Source organism: Danio rerio, chromosome 2 (assembly GCF_049306965.1).
Source record: "Danio rerio strain Tuebingen ecotype United States chromosome 2, GRCz12tu, whole genome shotgun sequence".
NCBI lineage: Eukaryota > Metazoa > Chordata > Actinopteri > Cypriniformes > Danionidae > Danio > Danio rerio.
Window position 1 is genome coordinate 32671347 of NC_133177.1, and position 17490 is coordinate 32688836.

General features: G+C 36.4%; 1 protein-coding gene and 1 long non-coding RNA gene across 9 annotated transcripts in view; one reads left to right on the forward strand and one right to left on the reverse strand.

Annotated features, from left to right (window-relative positions):
- The first annotated feature begins 39 nt into the window (after positions 1-39).
- Positions 40-14423, forward strand: as.1666 (antisense RNA gene 1666). The gene is made up of 2 exons (XR_002455955.2): positions 40-115; positions 13974-14423. It is a non-coding gene; the product is annotated as an antisense RNA gene 1666 (long non-coding RNA).
- The window catches only part of si:dkey-188g12.1, a 45633-nt gene continuing 32345 nt past the window's right edge, over positions 4203-17490 (reverse strand). For 2 of the 8 annotated variants that reach the window (XR_012392564.1, XR_012392554.1), the window contains exons 14-17: positions 14150-14230; positions 13990-14071; positions 5129-5227; positions 4213-5037 (exon numbers count right to left, since the gene is read on the reverse strand). Coding sequence is in view for 4 of the 8 variants with exons in the window: in XM_693254.9 (XP_698346.2) it covers positions 9248-9297; positions 13990-14071; positions 14150-14230 (213 nt within the window). In the remaining 4 variants the exon portion in view is untranslated. Of the gene's footprint in view, positions 5228-7435; positions 9298-13989; positions 14072-14149; positions 14231-17490 lie in introns of those variants that run through there. The other 6 variants (XM_068214028.2, XM_073926758.1, XR_001796297.4 and 3 more) reach the window with 5 other exon arrangements.

Below are 17490 nucleotides of genomic sequence, written 5' to 3' on the forward strand. Positions count from 1 at the left end.
CTCTCGCAGTTATTAAGAGGTACCCAAACACATGCCCATGTCCACATGTCCAATCTAAACTCATGCAGAGCGCTCGGAGGCTAAAATCATGGATGGACAGGGATTGGGATAACAGGTATTGATTTGATACTTTAATCATGTTGTTTATAATATAATGTTTCATCTTGCTTGTTCTACAGTCATATTATTGGTGCACAGTTTGTTAATGTAAATATTATATATTTGATGTAGTACTTAACTAATGCGTACTGGTCAATTACCTATTTAGTTATATAAGGACAAATATTTAATTAGTGTCATCAATATTTAATTAATTAAATGAAATTTTTAACTGATGGACATAATCCAACCTTTCCGAGTATTAGCGCCTCATTAAACGCGCTGATTTCTGCTATCCAGGGCGCAGGACTAAAAGCATGTAATCCCATTATGCTCATTAGAAAGTCAAATGTTAGCAAGTCAGACTTAACTAAGATAAAAGACCCCAAACGTCTTCTGGCGATTTCAACTATTTGCCCGTGGTAACATTTCAATTTGATTAGGGGGAAACAAAAAATGCTGCTATCATTGTATTTTGGCACCGCATCTTAGTGAAAGAGGGTGTTTCAAAACAGGCACAGTACAAAACCCTTAAAAGCATCTTTTGGAAGAGCGCCGATGGAGCGGAAGAAAAAGGCTGATGCGCTGGATCTTTTCAGGATTCTATTTTGTCACTTTGGGATTTGGCTTGGCAAAGCTTAAAAGGCGACCATTTGTTGCTTGTCAGGGTTTAACCCGTTTACTGTGCGTTTCACCGTCCCACAGGCTCTTTTACAAAGTCCGCGTCTGTGGATGGCCGCGGGTAGTTATTAATATTGTTCGCCGACTGGAATTACAATAGCCTACAAGTTGCAAGTTCGGTACGTCTTGGATTTTTAATAAATATATACTTACAATTATATAAAAGTCCTAAAAATTACATTGAAACTTTCTATAATTTGACTGAGTGTTCGTAGAATAAATATTGTACAAAAAATCCGCTGTCGCCCCATTAATGTTTGAGTTTCATATGTAGTCTACACCTAATTGTATTAAAGAAAGTGAACGATTACGCACGGTTTATAACTATCAGTGTCAACAATCTTACAATGCGCACTAAGCTGGGAACGACGCCTATCAAGATTCTCATAAGCTTTAAATCTGCTCACATTCGGATTATCGCCTGCAAAAAAATATGGAGGATAAGACTGAAAATCTTTGAGTCTGGCGCATTTTCATTAGTGCATGGCAACAGTGGCATCGGGGTGCCAGCTGCCAGCTTGAACAAACACCAGTTGATACCCAAACTCTTTAAATCCCACTAAATCCCCCATGTCCGAGTCGCCTCTGGGGGTACAGCGTGATCTTCAATGCAGCAAATATATCACTAATTATTCGTCCAAAAATATCACCTCGGCTAACAGGTGCTCGAGAAAGCGGGCTCATCGAGCACCCCGGGTCGGGAGACTTTGTTGCCAAAGTACAGGCTGTTCTGCAGCAGGCGCCCCTGGTTTTACACGGTGCTGAGTCTGCAGATAATTGCCATGATATCTTTATTGCTAGGACAGTGTTCTGAGCTTGAACATGACGAGTTTCTCCTCGATGCACCTGGTATTTCAAACTTGTTCTTTTTGTGCGCCCGGGTCCTGGACAGCAGCTGCTTAAAACAAGCAAAGAGGGAGGCCCGTCTCCGTCTACAACGTCTCCAAGACGTGTTGGCATGGGTTTCTTGTCTTTAATGTACCATTAGCCTTTGTCCCGACACAATATGGGAACAGTAAAGCATGACGTGCGTTATAATAAAACACATTTTCAATGATCCACCCGGATTTAGGGAGCCAACGCGAGGCAGCCAGCAGTATTGTTTTGTCCTCCACGCAAGTCCACGGGTAATAGACGCGTTTCTGTGGCTCGATCGAGCCATTAAATTTATGTCCACTAATTTTTCACGTGCAGAAAAAAAGCGCTGCCTCCTAAGGACATTGATGTCCTCGCCATCACCTGGCGTCCCGCTTAGAAAGAAGGGTAATGCGAGGCGCTTCGTAAAGTGACTCCGTTAACATAAGGCCCTCACCATCCCGCTCCATTGTTTCGTCTTGTTAATAACTCATTACCCGGATTTAACAAATCCTTCACTGCAAATGTTTGGTGTCTCCATATTTTGATCCGTACGATTAAGCAGATGTTACGATTGAAAACTGAAAAGTCCAAGGCTACTCATGTCTGAAAGGAGAAGAGCGGTCGCCGCGCGGGACTAACAAAGAGCCTTGGAGATCTTCAGAGGGACATTTACGACCAATAAACAGACTTCAACCTGCTCTATTTCAGCCATTGTGTCGTTTTTGAATAATTAAGGTTAATAAGAATAGGTTTGTATACTTTGAATGCCAGGACCACAGGTGCGGGGTGACATGATGAATGATGTGCCTGATTTTTGCCAAGCTCGAGAGCCCTTCTCTTGGACCTTCAAGCTGATAGAAAATATTGTCATTTCTTTAATTCACAGCATTACTTTCATTCAGAACAAAGCCGGGTGATGAAAAGCTTATGTTGTAATGAAACACACTACGTGGTGGCTGCAGTGCCTCAGAAAAGAAAGAGCGAGTCAATGCCGGGGCGCGCTTTGGTTTGTGCGCACGTAGTCTGTTCCATCTAAATCAAATAAAGGGAACCTTTCCAACTTTTAAAAGACCACGTTTTACCTTTATTATGGCCTTTACGGCTGTGTCCATTAAGCATATGGTGCGAAAGCAGCAGCCTTTGTACTGAGAAACCCTCGACTCAGCAACCGGTGTCTATTGCGAAGCATTTAACTTCTTAGCAGCCAAACGGGATCCGGTGGAACAAGTGTACAAAAGCGCGCACGCGTGCAGGATTTTTTAAAGAAAAAGAAAATATTGTTCAATTGAGCATAAAAGGATAGAATGAGCCCATTGGGTAGCTCCTCGTTCTCTTTCTTAACAAAAGACCCCAGTTACATCCAGGAAAAATAAGCTTGTGCCATGACATTGTGCTTTGGAAAATAAAACATCACCATGGCAAGCTTGGTTTTTGCGCACGGGACGCCCGGTTGACAAGAGCGAACCGGCAAAGATTTGAACCAGCTAGAGTTTTCTAGTTTGAAAACGGTCTCTCTCCCTCTTCAACCCAAGGCTTAAATTCAAGAAAAATCTTTGGTGCACAAGATTTGACTTCAGATTTTCATCTCCGAGGTGCACTTTCTTACACATCTATACATCTGGCGTACTTTATTCATGGATATGTTTATATATGTTTTTTTGTTAAAAGCATTTTTTTAATGAACGTTATCTCTAAACGTCACTAAATTATGATTCGGTAAAAATTGACTTGATTCATGTATTAAAAGTGAATTACGTTTTAATTCTTGTGATTACCTGCATGTCCATAGTTTTGTTAAAGACGTCTGTCTACAAGTTTAAAACCACAACCCTAAGCATTAAGTCACTTAAAATGATATAGCATAAAATCATAAAGATAACTGATTAATTTTAATTATTATTTTTTGTGAAAGATGGCATGGTGCTTGATCGACGGAAAACAACAGTTCAGCGGATGGTGTTTGTGTTCTTCCAAGTCACGGTCAAAGCAAACTTCAAGAAGATCTTAATTTAAAAGTCCAGTTGTTACTTTGGAAGCCATAGCTGACCATACTACAAAACTTGCATTATCTCATATAATGGGGAAGAAAAAATAAGTTGAACTTTAAACTCATAACACAAGGTTCACGAATAGCCACAATAGTAGCTCTGGCAGTTTATAATAACAATTCAGACTGGTCGCCCTACACCAGGGACAGCTGGCTTTGCTTGGCCATGGAACCCCATACCACCCTTGGTGGACCATACACAACGACACTGACCTTACCGCGGGGGAAGCCAAAATGTGCCTTTGACTGAATTAGCCTCAAAGACGTCTTGCTATGATCTTTGTTCACCACAGAAAGGACTGAATATTGTTCTTAATATGAGAGGCATTGTATCCAGCTTTTGCGTGCCCCATATGAAATATTACTGCTCCTTTATTCAAACTCTCGTATTTCAAGGCAGGCATGTAGTTACCGTATGCGGTTTTGTGTCAGTGCTAAAACATCCAGATCCTGCCTGTCACCTCATTTCAATGGCCAGATCCCCTAGCTTTATTAATGTTTTTTTTTTTTTTTTTTTTGCTTTTTTTAAACCCATCTCCTGGGGAATGCAATGCACCTCTCTGCGCAAAGACATGCAACAGGTCTGAGCTTCATTGCAATTCCGTATGTGCAAATTATGCAATACGATTTTGTTAGTAATTTACTTGGCCTAATTTTCCAGTAGGCTGGTTGAGCTTAAGCAAACTTGCAACAAGACTCGACAGAGTGCTACATATTGCATATTGGACTTAACCATGGAAGTAGGATGGTTGTATTTTCAGAATTTTCAGAAATAATATTGGTGATGGGGAAAAGCACAGCTTTCTGACATCACTTAAGGATAAACCTTTGTTTATGCAAATATTTTCAGCTAAAAAAATAAAAATCAATTATAAATTCAGTTGGTTCAACCTTTTCATTTTTTCAAGTTTTCTTTTTTACCCTAACAGCAGCTAGTTTTTTGTAATTCCCAAACTACAGCATTCTGCTATGAGAAGGGAACAGCTTCGCGTTGATAATTGATCCACTTTTTTATTCAGACTTCCACCTTCCGCAAAGAGACAGAAAAGTCGGGCTAAAATGTGATAAATTACAAATATGCTAATTTCATTCAGTAGCGTTTGTAAGTGTGTCTATCTGAAAGTGAATAAGGCCTTGCAGTCAGTCTGCGCGCACTCGGGGAGCTCGGGACCCCAGGGCGCGGATCAAAGCGCCCCATTCTTTTTCATCCCCGGTTTTCTCCCACAAACGATTTCGATACAATATGTTTCCATGATGCACGTCATGTGCCCGGGACGCAGAACTCGTTGCATCTTAGCTCAATGCGTCGAGCGCCTTTTGTTCGACAGGATGGACTTGAGAGGGTTTTTCCCCTAGTTGCCAGGTTTCTAAAGTGTAAAAGCATGCATCATTTTTCACCAGGTCTCGTTTTAATATTCACAAAAGGGAATCTATGAAACAGACCTTTCAGTTGTTCGCTGGCATGAACCTCACTGCTGTCCAACTGATTTCTCCCTATTATAAACATTTCTCAGCGGGGAGGGATTTGTAACACAAATGCAGCTGTAACACACACACACACACACACACACACACACACACACACACACACACACACACACACACACACACACACACACACACACACACACACACACACACACACACACACACACACACACACACACACACACACACACACACACAGTATTAGTTTCAATAAATAATGCAACTATATAGAACAACAACTATATAGAAATCTTGACTTTCTATATTCGTAAGCGAATAAATAAATAAACAAATAAATAAAGGGACCGTTCACCCAAAAATTAACATTTATGCGAGAGGTTTTTAAAACTTGTGTTGTTGAGCACAAAAGAAGATATTTTAAAGATTTATTGGTAAATGGTAATTATTGACTTTGGCTACTGGTTAACAACATTATAAAATAACTTACTTTGTGTTCATTACATGCACACACAAATTCAAATAAGTCTGGAACAGGTGGAACATGCGTAAATGAAGAAATTATTTTTTATTTTTGGAAAAACTATCACTTTAAAAATACATTTTGAAAATATGTAGAGAATAAATAAATAAATAAATAAATAAATAAATAAATAAATAAATAAATAAATAAATAAATGAATGAAATAACATTCATGCAAGTGGTTCCAAAACCGTTGCTGTTGTTTAAAACAAAAAGAAGATATTTTGAAGATTTTTTGTAAATGGTTGATTTCGGCTACTGGTTTACAACATTATTCAAAATATTTTACTTTGTGTTCAACACAAGCACACACACAAATTTAAATAAATCTGGAACAGGTGCAGTGTGAGTACATTAAAAATGTATTTTTCATTTTTGGATAAACTATCACTTTAAAAATACATTTTGAAAATATGGTTTATTGTTTACATTTTATTTTAAGCAAGCAAGTACCCGTGGCAAACCCATTCACCTTTGATTCTCTAAATATACTTTTAGCTGTGGCAGAGGCATAAAATTTGACCACAAGTTTAGAGTGATTGGCTGAAATGGCCTTGGGCCAGAGCTGGGAAAGCTTCCAGGCCAGACTCCCATTAACCCTCTATGGTGAATCTCTGCTGGAATCCAACACACCAGCCATTGCCATTTATCCACCGACTAATGAAACTAATTAATTTCTGGAGTTGGGCTAAAATTCCACTTTGTTGCTTTACAACCTGAAACCCTGTGAAAGTAGCAAACGTCTTTAGTGCGATACCCCCTCCTGGGATTGTTTTAGCTAATGATATATATCTGACATCTTATAGTAGTTTCTATGGTAACTGGGCTGCAAGCACTTTGGACCATGCTGGTCTGTTCAGAAGCACAGCAGTATGGAAAAGTTGTTTTGTGACTCTGGCAATGGACCAGTTAGCAGTAGATTACAAGGAATTAGGCCATAATCACATAATCCCTGAAAAAAGGGTCAGAGCGCAGTGATCAGCCTGATCAAGTCATAACCCAATAACCATCCGTAGTACATGACAGATAGTTAAAGGAGAAATTGGTAATTGATTCTAAGCCTGTCCCGGAGGGGTCAGTGGGGTCTGGTGAGACTAGTGTTTGGAGAACAGCTCCACAGGGGTTTCCAAAAGAGGGACTGCCACTGTTTACACACAAAAACTGCAGCTACCAGCCAAAAACACTCTGTTCTAGAGATTTAGAAGGTCAATGATACTGTTTAACTAACTCGCAAAAAACTTTAAGCAAGCACAATGCAAAAGTATAGCGGGCAGTGATTTTTTTTTTCTTCTGTACAGTGTGAAGAAAGTGAAAGCGTTGGGGGCAGAGCAAGACTAAAGAATGAAATGGGTTTGAGAGCCAAGATCTTATTGTTCGGCTTCACAGCCATTGAGATGGCCTCCAAAGCTGTGCATTCCGCTGGTTTTGTGCTGTATGCGGCATGCGGAAAGCTAAAGACCATTCTTGGAGCACTCTTTACTGTGGCAGAAGAATGCATACAGTTACTCATGTCTGCAGCTCTCCAGCAGCATTCAAGCTAGAGAGCTGCAGTAGACTGAGCCCATTCACTGCACAGTCAATTACAGTCAGTTAGAGTCACGATAGCCTTTGTTTTCTCTTAATGGGAGCTCTGTGTGGGAGAAATCTAATGAATTTACTTAAAGAGATTTGAAGTTTTTTTTTCTCTTGAAGACATGCCAAGCAAGTTCAAACACACTGCACAGTGCATGTGACATCTTCACTGGGCAAATGACTATTGTTCAAATTTATGAAGTGAAAATTGTTGTTCAAATGCTTTATTAGTGAGAACAATTGATACAGATTGGCATCCTTAAGAATAATAACTGTGAACTCTATCTAAACATGCATTTCTTTCTTTAAAATAATTAAAAGGGATATATAAAATTTTAATGTTAAATTCACTATTCAATTTCCAACATGTGAACAGTTTATAACAACATCTAAATAAAAATAAAAATACCTTCCTAGACTTCCAAGATTATTGTTTGCAAAAATTAGCTTCTTTACCTTTTCTGTTACTGTCAAAGTCAGAATTCCCCTCACAAATTTCCCAAATTATGTTTAAAATTTCACTGTATGTCTGATAATATTTTTTTTTCTGGAGAAAGTCTTATTTGTTTTATTTCGGCTAGAGTAAAAGCAGGTTTTTTTAAACATTTTGAGGTCAAAATTATTAGCCCCTTTAAGCTATATATTTTTTTCGATAGTCTACAGAACAAACCATCATTATACAATAACTTGCTTAATGACCCAAACGTGCCTATACCTAATTAACCTAGTTAAGCCTTTAAATGTCATATTAAGCTATAGAAGTGTCTTGAAAAATAATAAAAATAAAAAATAACTAGTAAAATATAATTTACTGTCATTATTAGATGAATTAAATACATTATTAGAAATGAGTTGTTAAAACTACTTATTTTTTTAATTATGTTTAGAAATGTGTTGAAAAAAGACCGCACACCACACACCAGCTGATTGGTAGAGAGAAGACAGAGTGATGTAGCCAATTATGATATGAAGGATGGTTAGGCCATGATGGACAGAGGACAGTGGGCAAATTTGGAAAATTACCCTATTCTTTTCAAAGGACATCCTGAGATTTTTTGATGACCACCGAGAGTTATCTTAAAGTTATCCATTTCAGATAGCAACTTAGCTATCCCATGTGGTCTCTCATCCTGGTACTGACCGGGTGCAGCCTTGATTAGCTTCAGTGGGTGACCATGTGAGAGTTGCAGAGAGCTAGCTGCTTGCTAAGCATCAAAAGAGTTTTAACAAAAAAAATCTTGTACTTTAAAGTCAATGTGCAAATGATTAATTCAAACTAGTCTTAAATAGTCTTAAATTTATTTTATTAAACTATTAATAAAACATGTAAATAAATGAATACTTTATTGATTTTATTTATTTTTTATTGTTTTTGGATTATAGGATCTTTCCTTTTGGTGTTGAAAAGATGCAAAGTCAAATTCATTGACATCTTAAATAGTTTGAAGTTATGTTTTGACTGGGTTGTTCTTGTAAATTACAGTAAATTAAAAAATGGTAATAAACTGCCAGTGTTTTTTTTTTGTTTTTGTTTTTTGTTATTAACTTCAAGCATCCAGGATTTCTATATATTCTACTCATTATACAACATACTGTTTCAAACCACTAAAAATGTCAATAAAGGTCAAATTGTTAAACTTCAGAGTTGAATTTTCAACATTGAAAGTAAAAAAAAGCAATTTTTACAGATTTTTACAGAATTTCTTTAATGAAAATGAGTAAAAATAGATTTTTAATTGACTCCATATCCATATTAATATTGTCATATGCTTTCTTTATGGCTGTTTTCTCACTGCTTTTATTTTTGTGTGCGTGGCATTGTTACTGCTATTTAAATCTCATTATTAGATCACGTAATTGCCTTCAGTGGCTCCCAGAATGTTTAAACTAATACAAAACTACAGTATGATACCATCATATACAAACTTTGCCATTTATGTTTCAATTATAAATTTTGATTCAAAACCTCTAATTGCTGTGATATTTTAACTTAACGCAGTTGTCTGTTTAGAAGGAACAACTCAAATTAATACTTCATCATCTTCCTCATCAGGGAGAGTCACCAGGGAATCTGCAATTAAATGAGATAAAACAATTCTTTCAGCAAAAACCCTCAAAGTAAATCAAAAATATAATTATTTATTTTTTAACACTTAAGCAAACATGTTTGGCTGGTACTACCTGTCAGATATACCTGAATATCACCAGTAAATCAAACATTTCATTGATATTCGGGCATCTATAAATTGCGATGCAGAAACTGTGGGTTTTTAACCAACCCAAGTCATTTTTTCTACCAATCAAGTGAATGCGAGTACTGCCCATGGGAGGGGCAACATGACATTTCCCTGGCCGATTCAAAACAGGTCACGGACCCTCCATAGACACCAAGGCGGTGGGAGGGAGAACTTAACCACACCGTGTAACCGAATCAAACCAGTGGTTACCCCTTTTCAGCCCACTGGAATAGCCATAACAATACCATTCACATTGCAGCAGAGAAGACATGCTCCTTTGAGACTGACTGAGAGGCTTTTTATCAACGGAGAGGCTTTGTAGCCTTTTAGAGAAAGAAAGAAAAGAAAAACAGAAAGCTCGTTTTGAATGTTGTTTTCTTTAAATATGTCTATTTCTTAACTTCTTTTAACGTTTAGTCTAAATATAAGGTAAAAAAAAATGTCAATCATAAAAACATGAATTTTTAAGTGCAGAAAAAAAGGCAAGCTTGGGACTGCCCTAGTGTTGACCTAGGCCTTTCGGGTTGCTTGAACACATCAGATTTGCCATTGTTGAGGTTGATTAATTGAGTCTGATAAGTTACCATGAATGAAGATTGTTATAGAGTTTAATGTGGTGGGCCTGGGTTTGTAAATGCCTCTTTCAAATAGATCTGCAGAAAAAGCATATGGGCCAGACGTATTCATGAACAAAAAGGGGAAAAAGAAAAACTAAATTTATTATGGTTGTGTCCGAGCAGTCTTGTCCCCTCTTCTTTTGATCATTTGCCGAATAACTTTGAAGCCATGCGCTTGCCATATTAAAAAGGGAACATTTCAGTCTTTTTTTTTTACATGCTGCTTTCACACCAACGAAAATAACTATAATAAAGTTGTATATATAAAGTTTATGTATAATATAATAAAAAATACTTTTAAACAAATCAAACATGCAATTTATATGTCATTATAATGCCACAAATAAAAAATGATATTTAAATTACTATTAATGTTGTAGGAACTTATTTTAAAATGTATAATTTATCCATAGAGTTAATATGCTTAGATTATATGATCATAAAATGTGTTTACATTTATTAATCTTTCGAAGTTTGTTTGTAATAGTTTGCTCCACTTCAGCTGTTTTAAGTTATTGTAACAGAGGCGTCTTTGATGAGAACTAAAAATGAAACTAAGAAGGATGAAGCAACAGTTTTCTTTATTACCAGAGTTTTCGGTTTATTGTGCAAGAGCGAACAAAACCTAATTCAATTATCTGCCCAACTGTTTTCCAAAGATTACTGACAATACATTTTTTTTTTTAACAGCAATAAAACCTTGACAATTAGCAAAGCCTCAATCAACTTACATTTAAGATCTCAAGCGATCTTAGAGGTAAACTACAATGCTCATAAAAACACAGTGTTATTGTTAATTGGTTAAAAGGTTTAATAGCTACTTAAGGCCTGTTCACACCAATAACAAAAACTTAACTACAACACTAACTTTATTAATGTATGCACCACAATGTTTTTTATTTTCTTTAATTAAAAGCATGCACTAGCATTTTGTGCTTTAAATATTTGTGCTTATTAAAGCAGAATGGATTCTGATTGGCTCTTAATATGGAATATGATTTTGATTATATAATTTCTATGCTAAGTGCAATCTGCTATTCGTTTATATCTAGAATGTTTTCTAGAAGTACACCTTCATCATTATAGTGAACAGCATATGATTTTTATTTTTAAATTGTGAATTTTTCCTTATCAAACATTATGTCATCAAATCTAATTAATCATATAAACGAAGCTCGGCTAACAGACAAACAGACAGGGCAGCCTTAGCTTGGCTCAGACGTCCAAATACAAGCTTGTAAATGTGGTTTGCCATAAAGGCTTGAAATTATTCACACCATCTTAGTTTGGTGACACACTGAATAAACATAATCTGCTGTGTGACAACAATGTTTGCCAACTCTTTCTAAGTGTCAAGACCCTCAGTAGCCAGAGCCTTATCTCCAGTGTCTCAATTATTGGGTGTCAGTGGTGATGTATGGAACAGATTCCTGTGGTTTAGTTAAGGGCCAGCCAGCAGTTGTAGAGGTCACTGGCCAGGCCCTCTGGACAGAGCACCAGTGACCCACTATAAACTACTAGAGTGGCAGTGGCTGTAGACATTTCTATCCACAAACCAAGACGCTTGTACACAGTTTTTTACAGTGGGCTCTCGTATACAGAGGGTGTAAGACATGATGCGTCTACTTAGACATACTGTCTACATATAATATATATAATATTTTATAATAAAATGAAAAAATTGTATATTTTATATTAAATTATTATTTATTTCATTATTGATGAGGCGCTGTGGTGGCGGAGTGGGTAGTTTCCTCTCAAGTCCATAGACGTGCTATAGTTGAATTGGGTAAGCTAAATTGTTTGTAGTGTACTTGTATGAATAAGAGTGTATAGGTGTTTCCCAGTACTGGGTTGCAGCAGGAAGGGCATCCGCTGCGTAAAATATATGCTGGATAAGTTTGCGGTTCTTTACGCTGTGGCATCCCCTAATGAAAAAAGAGACTAAGCCGAAAAGAGAATAAATAAATGTATAAATGAATAATTAATGATTTATTTATGTATACAATAATAAAACCATTATTATGTTATTATTAATACATATTCCATTTTAAATCTGTAAGATTTGTTTAATATTTACATTGATGAAAATTATAATAAATATATTACAAAAAAATATTCTATTTTAAAATCCTGTGATGGCAAAGAATTTTCAGCAACTCAAGAATTTTTTTTTTATATTTTCAATTCTGAAAACAATCTATAATAATATATTTGTGAAAAATGGATTTGTTTAAGTGAAACTAACTTATATATATATATATATATATATATATATATATATATATATATATATATATATATATATATATATATATATATATATATATATATATATAAATTGTCACGTTTGGTTAATTCAACGCATCTTTGCAAAATGCAAGTGTGAATTCTTGCCCAAACATGAAATTGTAAATATAATTAAAATTAAAAATAATCTAAACTATTAGATATAGTTTATATATAAGTGTATTTACAGTGTGTTACAATATCACACCCAATCTACTTCAATCTACTATCCACGACAGATTGAAATAACTAAATAATTTTAAACATTAAATCTAACTTTCAAGCGCATAAGTGCATGAATACATTACAATATCACATTCATTCAAAGTGTATAAATACAAGAAAAAAATCACAACAAATGTAATAAAATAACTGATACGAAAGCAATGATGCATTTCTGTGGGTCCACACACAGGTGTAATCTGGCCAGATTGATTAGTTCGCTTCTGTGCATCAGATATTTGTGTCTGAGAGCTTCCATATTGACAGAGGGTATTAAGTCTGTCTGTTATCTAGCCAAGTCATGCCTGCTAAGCTCATTAACCCAGATCCCAATCATCAGAAAGTCAATAATAGGCAAAAGAGAGATTAAAAAGTAGCTGAGGCAAGACGACTCTCTCCATCATTTCTCATTCTTGCTCCTCATGTGACACTGCTAATATGATAATAGCGCACAAGGCAGCCTTTCAGAGTCAAATCAATATCTTTAAACACTCCATAAACTTTAAGTGGAACTTTTTAGACGTGTTAAAGGAACATTGACACACTTTATTTGAAAATAGGCATATTTTACTACTCCCCTAAAGTTAAACAGTTCAGTTTTACTATTTTTGAATTTATTCAGCTGATCTCCGGGTCTGACGGAAGCACTTTTAGCTTAGCTTAGCATAAATAATTGAATCTGATTAGACCATTAGCATCTAACTCAAAAATTTCAAAAAAGAGTTTTGATAATTGTGTTATTTAAACTTAACTCGTCTGTAGGTACATCATAGACCTACAGAAAATGAAAAGTTGCTATTTTATAGGACATTATGGCTAGTAACTACACTCTTGTTCCAATGTAATAACAGGAACTTTTCTGCCATACCAAGGCTGCAGCAAGTGCAATGATGTTATGCAAATTGTAACTGATGGTGCAATTGTAGGGCTTGGTGCTGGGGACTATTTTCGGGTGCTGCATAATACTGTCTCACCTGCAGCAGCATGGTGCGGCAGCAAAGTTCCTTGATTATTGCACCAGAATAAGAGTATAGTTCCTACCTATAGCAGCCTAGATAAAAGCAACATTTAATTTTCTGTCAGTCTTAGTGCAAGATGTAACTACAGAAAACTCAAGCTTTAAATTGGAAAATTATCAAAATTCTTGATTGTTGATTGATTTTTGAGCGAGATGCTAATGGTCTAATCTGATTCAATGATTTATGCTAAGCTAAGCTAAGAGGCTAAATGGATTCAAAAATGGTAAAACTTAACTGATTAAATAGGGGAATCGTAAAATGTGCATATTTCAAAAAGATCTATAGTGTTCCTTTAATGCGATACCACAATTAACCTAGTTAATCTTACTCTTTCATTCATTTTGTCAATGTTATCTGTTTCAGGTGAAAATGCACTAACCTAAGCCAGGGAGAACATCTGCCCTTCTTTCCCTCTGTGTACTGTGGTTCCTCTTGTGTTGGTGTCTAGCACCTATACGTGGCTTTACAGCAGAGGGATATGTAAGCTGGAATGTCCATCACACCAAAAGCAGAATAGTTTGAACAGTAAGCTTGTTTACCAGAGGAGCCACCGTGCTGTATCTCAGACTTTTAAAAGCACCATCTGCAGGACTCTTCAGTGGCGAGCATGGAGCATCCATCTGCAAGAGAAAAAACAAAAGACTTCAATAAGAGGTTATAATCATTACAGGATTGTCCTGTAATCAATTTTTGATGTGTTTTTGACACAATTGCAAGATGTCAATTCGATGTTATTAAATTGGAATAGAAAATTAAATGTAAATTTGGAATTGAAGCTTTCAGATGAATAAAACTTTTCTTTTTCTATTTTTATATTTTTTGCATCATTACATTGGTGGTCAAGGGGGGATCAATGTGTGAATGTCAATTTGACAACAAATCGATTTTCATCTTTAACGTGTTTTTGATGACATTAAGGTACCTGCTGGGAATCCCTTAAAGAGATAGTTCACCCCAAAAAGTTCAAATATGTGATCATTTACTCACCCTTCAAACTTGTTTGACTTTTTTTCTTTTGAAAATGACATGTTCAGCTTTAATGATTGCCTATCTCCAACACTTTGGCCCACTGGGGCTTTGTGTTATTAACTCATATTTACATTTGCTGAGGTTTAATCCCATATTTACATTTACTGAAATCCACTTGCTATGTCAGCCTAATCAAATTATTTTTACATAGTAAAATATACCTGAACAGACCCCTCAGACAAGTTTTGTCACTGTCTCCCAGTTTAAATTTACTTTTACATCCTTGTTTTTCAATCCTCTTTTGATTTACATGATTTAATTGGCTCTGATCATCAGCTGTTCTTCAATAATCAACATTTAATGACCAATGCCAATAAACCTTTAATACAAATTAAGTTTTATGTATTTTTTAAATTTAGCATAGATACAGGAAACTAACGTAATAACAACTGTAAAAAAAAAAAAAAATAATAATAATTTTCAACAAGAATAATCAAATCAGCATATTAGAATTTTTTCAGTAAGCAGGGTTTCTGCAGGTTTCACCAAGTTAAATTTAAGACCTTTTAAGACATATTTAACACCATTATTAATGAAATTTTGGACTCATAAAAGGCTAAAGACTAAGGAACTTTTTAAATGGCCCAGATGAAAAAGATTATTTGCCCTATCAAAAAAAGTTCAATGTAATACATTTCATAATACAATAATAAATTAATAATAATAGTAAATATATATTTTAGATATTTCTTAGCAAAATATTTTTAATATTGTGTAAAAACAAGCGAGCTCTACTTGTATCCATACACCTTTTTTCCCACATAAACTTTCTTTTAAATTAAAAAAATGAACAAATATTTTAAAAGTTATAAAACGTTTAAAAGTTTTGGCCAGATTAGTTAGCTATACATTAACAACAAAGGAAAACTAGACAGTAAAGTTTGTCGAGACAAACTTTGAGGCTGGCTTGACAAAGCCTGTTGGTAATAGTTTATTTAGTTTAAAAACAGTTTGAAAAAGTATAAGTAGCATGTTATTAGCATGATTCTAGCATGAATTAGCATGATTTTAGCATGGATTAGCATGTTATTAGCATGAGTGTAGTACAAATTAGCATTTTATTAGCATGATTCTAGTATAAATTAGCATGTTATTAGCATGCTTCTAGCATGAATTAGCATGTTACTAGCATGATTCTAGAATAAATTAGCATGTCACTAGCATGATTCTAGTATGAATTAGCATGCTACTAGCATGATTCTAGTATGAATTAGCATGTTACTAGCATGATTCTAGCATGAATTAGCATGTTACTAGTATGATTCTAGCATGAATTAGCACGTTACTAGCATGATTCTAGCATGCATTAGCATGTTACTAGCATGATTCTAGTATGAATAAGCCTGTTACTAGCATGATTCTGGTATGAATTAGCAGGTTATTAGCATGATTCTAGAATGAATTAGCATGATTCTAGTATGAATTAGCATGTTACTAGAATGATTCTAGCATGAGTTAGCATGTTACTCGCATGATTCTAGCATGAATTAGCATGTTATTAGCATGATTATAGTATAAATTAGCATGTTACTAGCATGATTCTAGCATGAATTAGCATGTTATTAGCATGATTCTAGCATGCATTAGCATGTTACTAGCATGATTCTAGTATGAATTAGCATGTTATTAGCATGATTCTAGTATGAATTAGCATGTTATTAGCATGATTGTAGTGTGAATTAGCATGTTACTAACATGATTCTAGTATGAATTAGCATGTCACATAGCATGCTTAGGTGGTTGCTAGGGTATTCTGAGTGGTTGCTAAGTCGTTGCTAGGCAGTTGCTAGGGTGTCCTGAGTGGTTGCTATGTGGTTGCTAAGATGTTGCTAGGCGGTTGCTAGGGTGTTGCTAGGTGGTTGCTATGGTGTTCTGAGTGGTTGCCAGGTGGTTGCTAAGGCATTGCTAGGCGGTTGCTAGGGTGTTCTGAGTGGTTGCTAGGTTGTTGCTAGGCAGTTGCTAGGGTGCTCTGATTGGTTGCTAGGTGGTTGCTAAGGTCTTGCTAGGCGGTTGCTAGGGTGTTCTGTGTGGTTGCTAAGATGTTGCTAGGTGGTTGCTAGGGTGTGCTGAATGGATGCTAGGTGGTTGCTAAGGTGTTGCTAGGTGGTTACTATGGTGTCGTGAGTGGTTGCTAGGTGGTTGCTAAGGTGTTGCTAGGCGGTTGCTAGGGTGTTCTAAGTGGTTGCTAGGTTGTTGCTAAGGTGTTGCTAGGTGGTTGCTAGGGTGTTCAGAGTGGTTGGTAGGTGGTTGCTAAGGTGTTGCTAGGTGGTTGCTAAGGAGTCCTAAGTGGTTGCTAGGCGGTTGCTAAGTGTTGCTAGGTGGTTGCTAGGGTATTCTGAGTGGTTGCTAAGGCGTTGCTAGGCGGTTGCTAGGGTGTCCTGAGTGGTTGCTAGGTGGTTGCTAAGGTGTTGCTAGGTGGTTGCTAGGGTGTCCTGAGTGGTTGCTAGGTGGTTGCTAAGGCGTTGCTAGGGTGTTCTGACTGGTTGCTAGGTGGTTGCTAAGGTATCCCAAGTGGTTGCTAGGTGGTTCCTAAGGTGTTGCTAGGTGGTTGCTAGGGTGTCCTGAGTGGTTGCTAAGGCGTTGCTAGGCAGTTGCTAGGGTGTTCTGAGTGGTTTCTAAGGTGTTGCTAGGCGGTTGCTAAGGTGTCCCAAGTGGTTGCTAGGTGGTTGCTAAGGTGTTGCTAGGTGGTTGCTAGGGTATTCTGAGTGGTTGCTAAGGTGTTGCTAGGCGGTTGCTAGGGTGTCCTAATTGGTCGCTAGGCCCTTACTAAGGCATTACTAGGCCGTTGCTAGGTGGTTGCTAGGCAGTTGCTAGGGTAATTTGGGTGGTTGCTAGGCAGTTGCTAGGGTAC